The following is a 17,662-nucleotide window of genomic DNA, read 5'->3' as shown; positions in this document are numbered from 1 at the left end:
ACTAACCTGAATGTAGTGTGCCTATAAGGTCATCTGACACCATAAACACTGTCATTTTAAAACTATAAAAACACATGTTTCTGTATAACCATATATTAAGTGAGGTATAACAAACTCATGAGGACTAGGGTTAGAATTAGGACCACAGTAAGGTTTAAGGCAAATTGGGTGAGTTGAAGACAAGGTGCATTTACAAAGCATACACTGTCCAGCATGGCTGTCCAGATAAAAATACAGCATGTGGCATTCATTAGTTTTTACCTTCAATCCGAGGACTGTGACTTCACTTTTCCATGATTAATGGTGGTCAGTACAGTACATCATCTACAGAACAGGAGTGAGAGAAAGAAACACTCTACATCAGAGGAGGAGTGAATGAGACATGTATGGACATAAAACCGGGTAAGAGGGAGAGATAGAATGGGTGAAGAGAGTGAGAGAGAGAGAGAGTGTGAGAGAGAGAGTGAGAGAGAGACAGAGAGAGAGAGAGAGAGAGAGAGAGAGTGAGTGAGAGAGAGAGAGAGAGAGAGAGAGAGAGAGAGAGAGCACAGCTGGTTTAGCACGCTGGGTGTGACAGGAAGTCTGCACTGTGGCAGGGAGATCAGGAGGGGACAGGAGGCATTAGGCCGGGTCACATGACCCTGAACCAGCAAGAGGAGCCTGTTGCAGTCTGATAATTAGCTTTTAGTCTGCAAGCTCACAAAGAGGCAGAATGAGAGATGCAGAGAAAGAAAGACAAAGAGAGAGAGCGAGAGAGGAGGGAGGATGAACAAGCCTTAGGCTGATTGGAGTTGGTCATCTGGAACACTGGTGCAGAACATGGTTCATGTCAGGATCCATATTAGCAGAGATGGGAAAGCTAGAGGGCACCCATACTCCCATCCCATCCCCCTAGCACTCAAAACAGGCACACATTTACTGTACACCACGGATAATCAAACAAGAATATTGATTATGTACTGTACTGAACTGTGTGTGAATCATGACATAAAGTGTGAGACCAGCTAACCCATCAAACCCAAAAAACAAAAACATAGCCTATACTGATCAAAAGCCAAATCTTAAGATGGCAAGGCTGTTTTTCCAGTATTTATTAGTCTTTATTATCATATTAGTGATTATCATCATATGAATTAGTCTTTAAGTAAAATTTTAAGACACACTCTTAATTTTGAGACACACTCTGTGATGGACTGGCACTCTGTCTAGGTAGTATTCCAGTCCTGCGCTCAATGAATCCAGGTAGGCTCTGGATTTACACAACCCTGATTGGACCCAGATTAACCTTTTAATCTTATTTCTATATTAAAAGGTTTATTATACAGTAACTACATAGACAACAACGCAAGTTGTTCCTATTAAGCCGACTGTAGGGGTGCAGCTGTGGAGCAGCTGGTTGATTCAGTAATCACTTACAGTTGCTTTTGCAGTTTTAGTTCAAGACTGGGTTTAATCTGGAAAACACGTTCATGCTGATTTTTTTTACCACAGCTTCGTGCGGCTGACACTCCCTTCCCTCATGTAGGCCAAACACACTCTCTGCCAGAACAGAGTGTATTCGTGTTGATTGATCGGGGCCAAGATTCTTTCATTCAGAGCAGGAAGGGCCAATTACTGTGCCCGCCGTTCCCCCATCAACACATTTCCTACTCAAAGAGCAATGCAAATGAGCAATGACACAGCGGTGAATTATTCATGAGGCTCTTATCTGAGTGGCCAGTCTGCACATAAAAAAAAAGAATTCCAAATTTGCCGCTATGAGGAGAGAGAGCGCAGATGCTTAAATGGATCCAAAGACAATTTGTGAATTCGTAAGTGTTCCACTGCCTGGGCCACAAATGGCCATTCGCACGAATAAGCGCTTCTTACAAGCTACTAATGGATCACTGCAGCTCCATTAGAGAGCGAAGGTGATTTAATCTCCAATTCAGTTTGCTCATATTTAAAGTGTTAATGTTTTCAGGCTTTTAACGATCTGCATTTCCTCATGTTTAAAGTTACACGGTTTAAACATCCATTATTACACTGAGCTGAACCAAACTCTGAAGATGGAAACTCTCAACGAGGCAAATGGATGGTAGTGATGTTATTGGATGTACAACTGGATTTCAGTTGTGTAAAGTTCATTCTTACAGCTGATCTGACCTTATGTCACTGCACACATGAGTATTTGTGGCCAGCAGCAGTATTTACTTGGTACTTGATACATCATTGTTGTACAAAACCCTTCATTACCGCCGACCAAGCTGCTGCACCTTTTTTAATTCAGATATGTACACAGTGTGTGATGGTGTGTAAGAGTACCAGTCCTCAGCAATGGGACAGTGTGTGTGGCAGTGTGTATGTGTAGTAATGGTAATGGTCCTTGTATGTGCAAACATCATTAACAGAGCTGTAACATAATGCTATTATCTGTATTTTATTATCTGTATTTTATTATCTGTATTTTATTTTAGACCCCGAATGGGGGGTGTGGCCAAAACCTGACGATTATGTTTTAATGTGTCCATTAACCATTTCTGTGCCCTTTAAGAATAATGGAAAGTCATGGGAAAGACACACAATGCACCTCCAAGTTAATATATGTTTTAAATGTGTCCATTAATTCATTAATTTATTTATAGGATACTCCCAGCAGAGATCTTATATTATGTAGGGATATTTTTAAAATAGAATTTTTGAACTTTGAACGGAAGTCGCGCATATCGGTCGTAAACATGTGAACCTATGTTTGTTTAGTATTTAGGTCAGGCTACTGGAGCAAACCCTTGATGGCCCGCTGCATCCAAATAAGTTACTGAAACCACCTTTGCCTACATTTAGCCTGATCTGGTAGCCATGAAATCAGCTTGGTCTGTACCCTGAGACCATGAGCTACAGACTAGGTAGAATCTAGGAAACAGGCAGGAAAGGAAGTTTCAGTAATGCTAATATAAATATCAACATTTTTAGAGGTGGAACATGTTCCACATATCAGAGGGGGGAATGGCTTTCTACCACAAAGCAGAAGCCAGTCTACAGTCTTCTCCCAAATAATCATAAGCTGAAGAACAGCACTCCCCCTTTTCATATCTGTATGATTCTGTGTTACATATATGTTATCTGTGTATTCACACAAAGCCATGGCATTATGATGAAGTTTGGATCTGACAGCGGCGCAATATTACTTCTCATTAATTTCTGAGCACATCCCACTAATAGCATTTATGCACAACAGGCCTCTATTCAAGTAGTAAGATTCAATAGTGGCCCTAAGGCAATGTTCATAGATCTTCAGAGAGAGAACGACAAAGAGAGAGAGAGAGACATGGAGAAAGTCCCTGCTGTGAGACTCCATCTGCTCTGCTCTCCTTTTCAGCATCCAGGCCCAATCAGCAGAGCCAGGAATTCTGGATACGAACTCTATGGACTTTCTTTTTTTTCTTTTAGGCACATCACCACTGTTCTCTGCTTCATCGTAGTTCACAGATTCTTCATCGCCCCACATCATATACTCACGGGCCGCAGAAACTGGTGGAGATGGCTGTTGGGTTTTAATTATCTCACTGTGTGTTCCTAAGCACCTCACAGTTCACCCACACCCACACAGAACTCCACTGCTTATTAAAACCTAAAAGGCATGCTACAGTTTTCATCACGGTTTGATTAACGTGAGGGGATTCGAGAAAACCAGACAATTGAGAAAAGCAAACAATGGCCGACCTTTCCCGTATCTAGGGCAGGATATGACAGGGGTAACATTAATTGCACTGCAAATCATTAGCCAATATACAAAGTTCACAACTACAGTGTGTACAATAGTAGTGAAAGGGTGTTAAATATTTACATGATGTGTGAAGCCCCCGGCGGCTACAGGTTTTGGACCTTTTTGCCTTGCAATGTGACGGTCATTCTTTATTGTGTTCTGCATGAGCAATGGTTCATTGGTTATGAGCTGGATGTGTATAAGTAAAATTGAGATATATGCTATTTGAGAAGATGCTTATGTAGAGGGATTGTTCCAGGATGTCAGCATATTGTCGCTGTTGGGTAAAAACCTTGAATCTTCAAAAAGAGTAACTTTGCAGGAGAAGCTAAATCATTTAGTTAATGTAGGAATATATCTGGATTTCCATTTCTGTTGGACTATACATTATAAAAAATACATTATCAGTTTCTCAAAAGAACCATAATGCAAAATATCTCGTACTTTCTTAAAATTGTTTTCAGAAACCCTTTGTAAGCAACATAGTACTTAAACTCTTTCATAAATTTAACAGTATTTTGACCCTTTGTACTTCTTAACTTAAAGTTCACATACAGTTGTACTTCATAAATGAAAGAGGCAGCTAATTTAGGTTATAAAATCATTGATACATTAATATATAATCATATACATGCATGGCAACAGCACATTTATACATATCAAAAAACAAATCAATATTAGTTTTTGAAAATGTAATTGCATTGCATACACTACATGGAATAGCAACAAACAATCTAATCTACTATTTTAAATGATTCGTTAGTGTATTGTTAGTAGTACATAGATGCTGGCTGTATGTTTTGTGGGTAGGTGTAGGTGTAGTGGCTAGCAATACAACTACAATTCTGGATATGTTTGTGGTATAATAATGAGAAAATGTATGTCAATCGATGGTGCAGTTTTTCGAATGGTGGTGCATTCAAGCACAGATGCCAAGGCGGAGTCAACAAGGAACTACTTAAAACTCATATTTTAGTTTTTGGGAAACACTTGCAATACTGGCATTTTAAGAGTTATGTTGTTTTTACAGATGTTGGTTTTCGAAGATTATTTGCTGAGATGAATTGCTAAGATTAAGAATAATCAAAATTGAGAAATACACCCCAGTTCATCATATAAAAATGTAAAAACAATATATATTATAATGGTTCATTATAATATATCTAAATATAAAATATCTATTGGTCTAAAAATATATATGAAAAAGAGCCTACATCCAGTTTTTGGTTTTGTTTTGTTGTATTAAATAAAATAATTGCATCATACAGTAGTTTATAAGTAGTTTTTCCCATTTACACTGATAAGTAGTTAGTGGTGGGGAATACAATTAAACGCTCTGCTGTTCCTGACTGCCAGAAAGCAAATGTATCCCTACAGCTTCCCAAAAGATCTGTATGTTTTAAAAAAACAACATTTACCTGGAGAATTCCAGGCCAAACCAAACCATCTAATTGGTACATTTAAGGCTGAGCTGCTTTTTGTATGAGGCACAAGACAGCCGGTTAGAACAGATGTCATTTACACACTGTTGCTGTCACACGAAAACATTGTATCTCCTTATATGAAAAAAACCTTCGTAACTTACAATGGAAGCCAGTGTATAAAGTATATTACAAGACAATTTGGAGCATTTCTATTGACCCATTCACCAGGAAATTCTGATTCAATGTAAAGAACAACTGCCACATTCATATTATATCAAAAAGTAAAGATCACATGCAGAGACAATGTTTTTGCTTGACTGTGACAATATGTCGGGCTTAAATGCCGAGTAATTAAACAGTTTGTCTAAATCTAATGGCTAGAAAGAGGCTGGAAAATGAGTATGTAAATCTTAATTGTTTATAATACATAAACTCACCCAAACCTTACAAGTGAACTTTTGTTGGGGAAAATATCAAATACAACAAATACAACAAATACAAGCCTTTTCTATTTTCTCTATGTGTCTAGCTAACTGGTGGTGGTGTGAATATGCTTTATTCGTTAGCCATGCACAGGAAGGTGACCGGTGTATGTATAAGAGTCGTGATGTGGAGGTCCAGATATCAATCAAAGTAGAAATCAGGCAGAATCATCATACAGCGACACGTGTGCATGTCATAAGAGTGGCAGCGCATAAGATTAAAGTATCACCTTGACAGTGATGCACAACAGGAGGTTGGGGAATTGCTCCTTTTTTTCTTCTACATCCCTCTCCCCCCTCTAGCTCTGTTCATATTCAAAACATGCCTAATTGGCAGGGGCCTAGTGTGCTGCCCAAGCATTGCAAATCAGCCTGCAGCACCGCAGAGCGACGTGATCGTTCAAAGTGGGCACAAACATCAGCATGGCATTCACTGTTCCAGCCACCACACGCCCTCCTACCTTCTCTGTGTTTGCTCTCTCTGGGTCTGAAAGGCCGTAGGTCTGCTGATTACGCATGCTGCCTGTCTGAGAATCATCCTGAATAGCACTTTGAGTTGTCGAGCCTTTAAAGCCTAAACCATGAAATCATTGTAAGACAATTCTAATTCTTTAGAAATTCAGGCTTTATTTGACCTTCTGACCAATTTTGTTTTTAAATTGCGCCAAATTTAACACATCCCATATTTATTGCTAACCACGGCTTTTTTTTTTTACAAACTAAACATATACAACACACATTTCTTTAACCTCTTGTTCTCTGAGTTGCCTTTAAAATTTTAAATTTTTTACAATTTTAAATTCCAGAAATCTGTATGTATTTTTTTTTGGTGTTTACAGTGCACAGATAATTCTCCAGAAAGGATGCATGCTTTTTTGTCTTTAATTTATTATATGTTTTATTATTATTATTTGGATATTATTGAGAATGTTTTGAGATACACCATATGCCATGATGTTAATGGACATCCTTTCTAATGAATACATTTACTAGCTACTTTAAGTTGCATCTGTTGCTGCCACAGATGTGCAAATGCACACATACACAGCTTACCTAGTCCCTGTAGAGAAATACTTCCAATAGAACAGGACTCTCTGAACCTTTTGACAGCATGCATAATTTCAGCCTAGAGGGGTTTCAAACCCCCCAGCATTGAGCTGTGGATCAGTGGAACTGTGTTGGTGCTCTATCCAATATTTTTGGGATGAGCTGGGGTGGTGATCATCCAACATCCTGGCCCCACTAATGCTCTTGCCACTAAACACAATCAAATCCTCACAGAAAAGCTCCTCCAAAATCTAGTAGTAGAAAGCCTGGACAGTAGAGGCAGTTACTCCAACCCTTGATTTCAGAAGAAATTATGAATATGCAGGTCCCAATATCCCAATACCTTTGCCTATACTGTATTTAATAATTTAATAATTCCACTAATGTTCTCAAAAAGGTCTCAAAAACTCAAAAATGTCTCAAACATGATACAATTGGCTTTGAAGGTTCATATGTGGCAAGCGGTTGCAAATCAATATGAAATGTGTTGCATGAGCACAATTCTTGCCAAAATCTGAAAAATAAAAAAGGCAAAAGTTTTATTGTTGATTTTCATTATTTCTTACATGCTGACTAGAAATGCTATGACACATGCAAATGCTTTCAGAAGCATTTACTTGATAAATGTTTGTTTGGTCAGTTTCCCCTTGTTTAGTAAAATACACATCTTTACCCCTGATTCCTGGCTCTAACCATTTGCATATAGGGCTTGTATTTGACCTTTTTTACTTACCATGTCTGTGTTGCCGTCCCTCCAGACTACATGTTTCTTCTGCATAAGCTTCTATTATATATTTTGGTCTTGTTGTTCCCTGGTGCAGAGTGTGGTTATAAAAAGCCAGGGCGGTACAGTGGCCACTTTGTCACTCAGGATTCAACCTATGCATTTGATAAAGTAGCCCAGAGTAGTTCAAAAAGAGTAAAAGTTATACAACTAAAATCACCGCTAGATTGACAAACCTTCATAAGTCGCGTTGTAAATGGGATAGCAGATTAGGCCAAATGCTGAGCAAATTCTAAATTGGACATGGGGCTGCTTTATTACACATTGAAGAAAGTACCGATCAATTCTCTCATGACATGACAGCTGGGTAACTTATCTTTCGTTGCATGCAGCTGTTCAGCTCCAGCTGTGAGTCATGACCGAATGGCCTCAATACATGATATAACAGGATCTGCATCACTGTCAACAGATGATAGATGACACAAAACAAAAAATGCATCTATAGAAAAAACAGGACACAGGTGGAGGCCATTAATGTCTCTGCAGTCTGTCTCAGTGGCTGCTGATTTTATTTTTTGGATGTGTGCCAGGCTGAATGTCGAATCCCTTTGAGGGTCATTTTATTACTGCGGAGGGCAAATTAGCTTTTCTGTACAGGGTTTCTCTCTGACGTCTGTGATTTGGAGCAGATCTCTGGTGGTTCAGTGTCACAAAGGCAATCTGAAGATGCTGCCTGACTTTGTAAAATAGATTTTGCAAGAATCTACATAAAGAGTAGAATATTGTTGTTGTCACGCAAAAAAAACTTTCTTTTCTTTCTTTTACTTTTTGACATAATGTAAAACTGGCATTTGTTCATTTTATTAAAAGTTCATGATGATTTGACTAATAGAAATGCTCTAAATTAGTTTTTGTTGTATTTGTTGTTGTTGTTGTTTTGTATTGACTTCCCCTTACCATTTTGGAGATGGAAGGTTTAAGTCCATCAGCAATGATATGCAGTTGTGAGAGTAAGGTTTATCGTTGGTCTGTTTTTTCGATGTTCTAGGTTCAAATACCTGATCCAGATATTAATAGTTGCCGTCATACAAAAACCTTGTATCTTCAAAATGGCAACTTTTCAGGAGAATGTCCTTACCTTTCAATGGAAGTCAGTTTGGAGCATTTCTATTGGTCCATTCACCATGAATTTTTGACGCAACGTAAGGAACAACGGCCATTTCAACTACCAATTCAAATGTGTCAAAAAGTGAAAAAAAAGAGAAAAAATGGAGAAAGAAGGTCTTGGCATGACACCAGTATATGTAATTGAAGGCCTTGCAAAACCCTCCTTATTTAAAAGGTGCCATAGAATGCATTTGTTGAGATTTTTGACCTGTTGTTTGATGTATAAATAGTAGGTAAATGACTTTGTTTGGGACTAAAATAAAAAAAGCCCAGACATGATGTTACTGTCACAATTTCGGAGATTGAGGGTGGACGTAAATGAAAGCAAACAAAGCAAAACAGGAACCATAGAAACGCAAACTGGAGAACAAAACTAACAAAAGAAACAAACACATAGGAACCAAATAAGCCATGCGCTACACAGTGAACTGCCATATAACACACACACACACACACACACACACACACACAAGACCAGACCAGGAACACTGAAACAAAGGGACTGCTTATACACTGACCAACCAGGAACACCTGAAACTAACTAAGAGGACAGGGCTACAAAGGAGGGACAGGTGTGAACACCAATTATGAGGCAGGGCTAAGGCGGCTAACACACACAAACCGAACCATGTCCTAAAGAGGGGAAAACCAAAACAAAGTGTCAAACAGGCTCAAACAGGCCAAAAGCGTGATTGAAGCCCCTCCCCAAACGCGCAACTCTCAGGGTGGCAAAGCTAGCGAAGGAGAGGGACCAGAAAAACAGAAACCAATAATGAGACTATACCAGGGACAGGACTGGACACTGGACACAGGACTGACTAAGGAGAACAACCGGAGACAGGATGGGAGACTGGACACCGAGCATGAGTGGAGACTGAATATAAAATGGGACAGGAGACACAACACTGGACTGGACTGGATTGAACAGGAGATTGAACGACACAGGACTGGAGTGGAGACAACACAAGGCAGGATGGAAGACTGGACTGGAGACATGATGGGCAACTGGACAGGAGACTAAACATTGGGCATGGATGGAGACTGGAAAGAGGACTGGACAAATGACTGATTGAGGAAACCAACGAAATGGGACATGAGGACAGCTGGTTTACAAACTGACCTCTCATTATTCCACTATGGCCTTCTAGGGAAATGATACTCATGTCACATGAGCCATGTTACACGTACACCTCATCATAAGGAGAAAAATAGGCAGAAAGTATATTTTTTAAGAGCACTGAAATGTATTTGTGGACCTAGCCTCTATGCATCATATCAGTGATATGCTAATGTGTGCCTAGGGCATTTATTTTACTGAGTCTGTAGTATAAGTCATGTTGCAGTCTGCAGTGGAAGTCAGCATAACAAATGTGCACTCACAAGAAGGCCACTACTGCGGCACATTAATAAACTAAGCTAAACTAGCACATGGACACTTTTTGCTGTTGTAGAGTAAACACTGATATCTGAAGCTTCTGAAATTCACATTTTGTGTTGTATTTGAGACTTGTATAAAGGACACATACATTATTTGACCCTGCATGCTGCAGTTTTACAGTGACTCTTTCAGTAATGAGCTTCAGCTGTTTTCCCGTTCTAACATCTGACTGTCAAAAGCTAGTTAGATGCCTGCTTGTAAGTGGACAGTGATGCCTCTAGGACCTCCAGAAGGCCTAGAGTGAGGGGTTTTTATGTAAGTAGTCCAACCCTGAGAAAATGAACATGTGATCAGTTGTGATTTTTCTTCACTTCCTAACTATGCTAGTACATACTGGGTGTGTTCCACTTATCTTAACTGGCTTGCAACTTTTTTTTACACAGCGTCAAGGGCAGAGAAATTGAGTTTTGGTGGTACTTACATACTGGCTTTTACATAAACTGTTCTAAAATGTCTCTAGGCACAGTTTTAGTTGCCATTCTCGAGAACAAATTGTCATTTGTGGACTCAAAATATTTCAGTTTCATTATTTTTATCATTATTATTTTATTATACTTTATCAGAGTTTATCATGGTTTCATGCATGGGGGTTATTATGATATGACTCAACTGCTGTACTGAGCTGAAACATTTGGGCAGCAAAAGCAGCATATGCCAGACCATGTGCCACTTATAAATGGAGTGGAAACCGTATCCACATGGCACAACTGGCACACTAGCCTGAACCCTTTAGACCTTCAGTCCAGCTCCTGATGACCTAACCAATGGTAGAGCTAGCTTGACTGAATCTATTTAGATATCACAAAGGAACAAATCTGATTATATCATGTTCTTTTGGGTGTTGCAAGCTTTTAACCCTTTTGTCTCCAACCAAAATGTAACAAACATGATAAGAAATCAATCTGCCCCTATGAAGGCCTAGAAGGCCCTGTGTGTTGCCTTATGCAGGAAAAGTAAATAAACAATAGCACTATGATATATGTGTGTGAGTGTGTGAAAACCATTTTGAGCTTATCTGATCTATCCTGCTGGTGGAACTAAACAAATTCATACAGTGAATACTAAAGAGAACAGAGAAGTCAGCAACCAAACATGTGCTCTTCTATTTCTTTTAATGTTGTATCATATCTGCAGAGAAGTGAGAAGGAGAAGAAGGAGAGAAGAAAGGAGATGCCCTTTTAAAACAGCCGCATCTCTTTGGATTTTTATGAAATACTGCTAATGCTGACTAAGCCAGAGGAGGAGAGCAGGAGATTAAAGCACAAGATAATTGCAGTGTCTCTCCCACAACACTCTGCTGGAGAGATAAAGTGCCTCCTTTAGTTGGCCAGTGGAAACAAATGCTGGTTATCTCTGAGATCAGAGAACTGCTCTGCACTGCCTGCAACTAAACTATTAGTGTCTTAAAAGCCAGACCACATTGACTGATGTCAAAAAAAGTCTAACATTCACAACTAGAGATGTCCCAATCCAGTGTTTATAGCCATACCAACATCGATCTGATCTTTGTGTTTCTATGAAAAATACACATAGACACAGTTTGGGTAAGATGTGCTGTTCAGTGTGGGTTAAAGCAGCATTTTGTAGTAATTTGCCTTTAAATGGCACCTTTAGAGTAATGTTGACTTGTAATGGGGGAATTGTGTCACTGTCGTTGCTACTCAGGGCCCAGATTGTCGCTACCTCATTAAAAAAAAAAAAAGGTAAAGGTGCATGTATTTGTCACTGTACAGTGTACACTGTACAGCGAAATGTGTACACATTTGTAAACACATACACACACACACGTGTTAGGGGCACAAACACACGCCCAGAGCAGTGGGCAGCCAACTCCAGCGCCCGGGGAGCAGGAGCCTTGCTCAAGGGCCCAACAGTGGCAGCTTGCCGAGCCCGGGAATCGAACCCACAACCCTGTTATCGATATCTCGGCGCTCTAACCGCTGAGCCACCACTGCCCCATGTATGTATGTAACTTTGGTGGAGCTGCACAGGACCTCTCGCAAGCTCTGTGTAAGCTGAGTCATATTTTAAATCAAATATAATCAAGTTTTATAGTCATGTCACATTAAACAGCTATAAGGTGAGTGAAAAAATTAGACGCATAGTCCCTCAGAGAACTAAACTTATACTATACATATACACACACTATACATACTATACATATTGTTTACAATATTGCACTGGTTGAAAGCAATTTAAATGTACAGGTTTAATATACTCCAAATGTTTAAATTAATATTTAAAAAAAGATGCCGGATAGGTGTAAATACAGTGTAGTGTGAGTGGGAGAAGTCTTTGCGGATGCGGTATGACTGAGCATAGGAACAGTTCCAGTAAGTAAGTGCAGGGTTCAGAATGTGTCTGTATGGGGTGTAGGTGTGATGATACAGATAAGATAACTTGTGGACTGCGCCATTGTTCGTTCAGCAGCCTAATAGCTTGGGGTTAGAAGCTGTCTCTGAACCACATGGTTCTGCTTATTTTTTTATTGTTTTCATTTTAGGAAAATCCTGTAATCTTACTTTACTGTGTCAGTCCTTGTCAGCTTCTTTCACTTTAAATACAGATTTTGTATCTCTTAGCTTGTCCAGATTTGTCCACATTTATAGCTGTCGACAAGGGAGAACTTGATTTGACCAATTTGTATTATGGGCAGTGGGGAGAATATGTGGTGGAGTGTCATTCATTACAGTAAGAGTGGCAAAAAAGTAATAATTTTCACATACGACCCCCTTTTTTAGTTCCTGCTGGTGAACTGAAATGTGAATGATTTATCATTTAGTAGTAAAGATGTGGTGAGAGTGTAATTAACCAGATTCATTTAACAGAATAGAATATCTTTGTATAAGTACAAGTTTGGAAGCATGGGCTAAAGCAGCACAAATGTTACATTCAGTTTACCCTTCTGTTATGTTCTAAGAAAATGTTCATTAATGATGCCTAGAAAGGGCCAGAGGACAATCTGCTAAACCACAGTGGTAAAAAACAAAGGCTCAGAATCGGCTTAGGTGTAAAATAGCCAATGCCTAAGCCATTAAAATATGTCTGGATTTGCCTGATTAACTGAATCTGATGGGGACATCCCTATTTACAGTTTTTCATAAACCTCAAACTCCTGGATACCTTTCTCTCACAAATGTAGATATTATATCAAATGCACAGATCCAACATACTTTGAGAAATGGAAGTCTTTTAAGGAATTGCTATGTTGAAGCAGTATTGAAGGAAGTGTTCAAATATAGTTTTTACTATGACCCATTGACCCTAGGCTTATTATTCATTTTTTAATATTAGTCCTAACACTGAATTATACTATGAATCATTCAATAAGTATTAGGAAAGTGATGTATGAATTATGTACTTATGAGAGTGGGGAACTGACCTCTCACATACAGGCCCTTAGAGCGTAACTAGTAAAGTGTAAGCCCTTAATAAAACATTTTGTCTAAATTAATCAGTGCTTAGATTTTACCATGCAAAATGTGTGTGTACCACTATAATATATTGACCCAGTAGTAATTATTACCATCGCCCATAAGTGTACAGGAGTGGGGTAGAAATCTCCCTTTGTTTACTATAGTGGCTGAGGAGGGATATGTTAATGGTCCGATGTGTTCCGAGGCTGATCTGTCTATAGCCGAGGATGCGTCAAACTCCAGCATGGTGGACCAGTGGTCAGAAGCACTTGGGTGGTCTGGTAATGCAGACAGAGAGCTGAAGTGACAGGCATTGATGAGTGAATCAGACCACTCAAAACAGAACACTTTGTTTCTCTCTTCCTCTCAGCTTGAGTTTCTGAACTCCAATGGTTCAGTCATTAGGCCCACTGAAGCCACATTAACCAGGCTGTTACATAGCAACCCTGATGTTAAATCCCTCATAGTTTCACAATGTGCATGTGTCCCGAAACCACTGAAAGTGGCATTTGTGTTTAGATCTTTTGTCACCGAACTCTTTGTTGTAACTGAATAGACCTCTGGACGTTAAAGTGTAGTGACACTCATGTCAGCTTTTTTTAATGCAGCTATTCTTAACTGCTTTGCTTCACAAATCTCACTCTGAAACATACAGCAAAGACCTAGAAGTGATGGATGTCCCTTAAGGGAGGAGGTTCCATGCTATCAACATGAAAGCATGCAGTGCTTTTTTTCAGCAGTAATTAAGGCTCTTAAATGGGGCACAAGTGTCTCGTTGTCCTAAGCTCATCAATGGTGTTGACCTCTTAACCTCTTTTCCACTCCAAGCTAACAATCTAGTGCTCCACTGGAGAACAGATAAGCCCTAAAGCAGCTATTTCCAGACACCTAATGCATCCAGCATAAAGCTATTTCAGATTTACTTCCACAATGTTCATCACACACCTCTTCAAAGCAGTTTATCCAGTCATTATAATGTTAATAAACTGAACATGATTTCACATGATCATGTTCTTTCTGTATAACATCCCTTCCATTCTCCCTGAAATGACACATGATGACATTTTTCATACATCTGTGAAATAACATCCACTTGTATTGTGAAATTATGCATGTGAAAAATCACATATTAAGGCTTAAAATGCACATGTGGAAGATTTTATTGTGGAGCCAGGTGTTAAAAAATGCATTAAAAACACAATTATTCACATTTGATGTAAAAGCATTTTTTATACTGAATATCCAGCACTGACTCTATAGCTAGCTCATAGTATGATGACTTGAATGGCATTAATACCTGTGCAGGATTTATAAAACTTACCTGCTTCATTTAAGAAATCATTTGTAAAACACAAAACTAAGCTATCTTAGCAGCATTAAGTTGCATCTTCACAAAGAAAAAAGCCTTTGGGACCACCCCTACAACAAAGCTCAGGAGGATATTGTAATTCCACCAAAAGCAAACTTGAAGACAACAGCTATTTTGAAAAAACACCATCTAAAGCCTTTCACAGCATGCTAGCTTGTCCACTAACTAGTTGACTGCAGTTAAATCAGACCTTCAGATTAGAGAGTTTAGTTGATAAAGCCTCCATTTCGCTCTTTGGCTTTGGCACTTTAAACCACTTTATAACCATTTAGAGGCTACATATGAGTAAATGAATGAAACTTGAATGAAACCTAAAACCTGGTACCCATGTTGATCCACTGCTAGTCAGCTCTAACAGATACAGATCAGACAAAACCAACAAAAGGATGTGGATAGAAAAGGAAGTTTCTTTCAAGCATTTCTTCTATATGCTGCAGTACTTTGGTCATAGACAAGACAACCTGAAAGATGCATCTTCAGCTCCATTTAGGAAGACACTAGAGCACAACAGTTATATAGATGGACTAGGAATACTGTTCCAGAGTTTAGGGCCTATGATACTAAAAGCCCCTGTATCTTATATTGTGTGGAACTTTGATTAAGAAACAGAAAGTTCATGGATGTCAGCAGAATTACGAGGTAGTAGAGAAGTTAAATACAAATAAAGGGCAGCAGAGAGGTAAGAAGGTACCAAACCCTGCAGGGACTTGAAATCTAGATTGTTGACATCAAGCTCCTTGGCTACAGTTCAGCAGTGACATCCCCTTCTTGTCCCCCCCCCCCTCTTTTACAGCAACCACACAGCATCGTGCAACGGCGCCTCCTGGAGGGCAACATCACTCGGCTGCGTGGGGAGGCCCGGGACATCCCATCCCGCGTTCGCTCACCTCTCGCCGACAGTAAAGAGGGAGGTGAGATGGAGGAGAGAAGCGAGAGCACAGTGGACGACTCCACGGAGGAGAGGGAATCTCCGGAGGAGAGCGAGAGGAGCCTGAGGTCCGATGAGGAAGAAGAAGAGGAGGAGGAGGAAGATGGAGACAGCAGTGATGCTGGGGGGAGGGCAGAGATCAAGCAGAAACTGGGAGAAACGGAGACGGAGAGAGAGAAGGCGAGAGGGCAAGCGAGAACAGAGGAGAGAGAGAGAGTGTCCGTCCTGTCTGCCCTGCTGGTGCAGTGTAAGGTATGACTTGAATGATGAGTAGGCCTTTCATCCACACCAGTGCAGAACAACCCATTTCTTCTTTGCGAACTTCATTCAGTTCGCTCTCTCACGCTTTCTCCACTCTTTGCCTACATAAAACACGCTCATAATGGAGCTCATAATGAGACGCTGTGATGAGACAACCCCATTCAAGGCCTTATGACTGTTCATTAGTGACTCATGAGTCTCTGTTCATCATCTCAGAGATATGCAGTCTTTTCATACAAGGTTTTTGAAGGTGTGCAATGCTAAGATCCCCAACTTGCTGATGCCCACAAAAGCTTCCCGGAGGTAGTTATTTCCAAGCTGAAAACAAAGCCAGTGGACCTGAACGCTGGACTTGAATACGCTCTAAGACAAGAGTGATGGGCCTGCACACCCTGCTTTCACCCACTGAGCAGTTCATTACTATATAACGAGGTCCAAATGACAAATCCATTCGGACATTAAAGGCTGACATCCGAGAGTCGAGTTCCATTGCAGTGCAGCCTATTCAATGCTAATCTAGGACTGCACAATAGCTTTCAAAAATTAGGGGACATCTAGCTTTTCAAAAACAACATTTTATACATATTAGCATGAGTTTATTGTCAGTTTGCTATAACTTAACATATTAAAGGCCTAATTTACAGAAACAGTAATCAGCATTGTAGTAATAGAGGTCATGGGGTTCAAAGTAAGAGTCTAAAAAGGTACTGTGTGGGTGTTTCAGACCACGCAATGACTGACAGTGATGTAGCTGCTGGCCAATGCAAGTAGGAGTCAATCAGGCAAACACCATTAGCAGTTGCTAAAGTATAGCACTGTGGCTAGGTAGCTGTGCCAGCAGACAAATCTCCCAAGCACTGTTAAGGTGTATCGGTTAGGTCGGGCATTTCTAGACAAACAATGCTAAAAGAACTTTTTTCTCTGAAATTTAATCTGGTGAGAAGCACAGACATGCAGTCACAGCAGAGAGTGAGAGATTTACCAAAACAGCTCCATCAACAAAATGCTCTACATGGCCTGATTGCACTGGTGGAAGTTGGAGCGCCGCATGCGTTTCTATATTTCAGCTGTCCATTACAGTCATGGTTTACGATTGTTTTTAAAATGCTAGGTGGTTTGCTATCAGGTAGTCAGACACAACTGAACCTTTTGAGTTTTTGCTGTAATTCTGATTTGAGGGATGGTTTGACATCAGCACCCTCCTATGTAGATGAACGAAGAGGAACTGAGGTCCACCAATTGGTAATTAGAGTTTAAGGGATGACTAACCTTGACTAAGTTTATTTGAAGGAAAACAAGATTGGTAATATTGTACAATACATATACTTTATGGACAAAAGTATTGGGACTGCTCATTCATTGTCTAAAATCAAGGGTGTTGAAAAAGAGTTCATCCTACTTTTGTTGGGATAACTGTGTCTGCTTTCTATTAGATGTCAGAGCATTGCTGTGAGGATTTTTGACTGCATTCAGTGACAAGAGCGTTAGTGTTGGATGTTAGGATGTTGGTTGTTAGAATGTTGGATGATCTGCACCCCACCTCATCCCAAAATCTCCAACTCATTCTAAAAGTATTGGATGGAGCACCATTCATCATTCCAGAGAACACAGTTCCACTACCCCACAGCTCAATGCTGAAGGGCTTTATACTCAGGGCCCAT

The 17,662-nt window shown here is 39.9% G+C and overlaps 1 protein-coding gene across 2 annotated transcripts in view; it reads left to right on the top strand.

Moving 5' to 3' along the window:
- Nucleotides 1-17,662, top strand: part of nrip2 (nuclear receptor interacting protein 2) — a 42,916-nt gene that overhangs the window by 11,340 nt on the left and 13,914 nt on the right. For both annotated transcript variants that reach the window (XM_072672491.1, XM_072672490.1), the window contains one exon: nucleotides 15,606-15,992. In XM_072672491.1, coding sequence (XP_072528592.1) covers nucleotides 15,606-15,992 — 387 coding nt within the window. The remainder of the gene's footprint in view (nucleotides 1-15,605; nucleotides 15,993-17,662) is intronic.

Source organism: Salminus brasiliensis, chromosome 2 (assembly GCF_030463535.1).
Source record: "Salminus brasiliensis chromosome 2, fSalBra1.hap2, whole genome shotgun sequence".
NCBI lineage: Eukaryota > Metazoa > Chordata > Actinopteri > Characiformes > Bryconidae > Salminus > Salminus brasiliensis.
The sequence above is the reverse complement of the archived record's forward strand: the minus strand, read 5'-3'. Positions and strand labels throughout refer to the sequence as shown.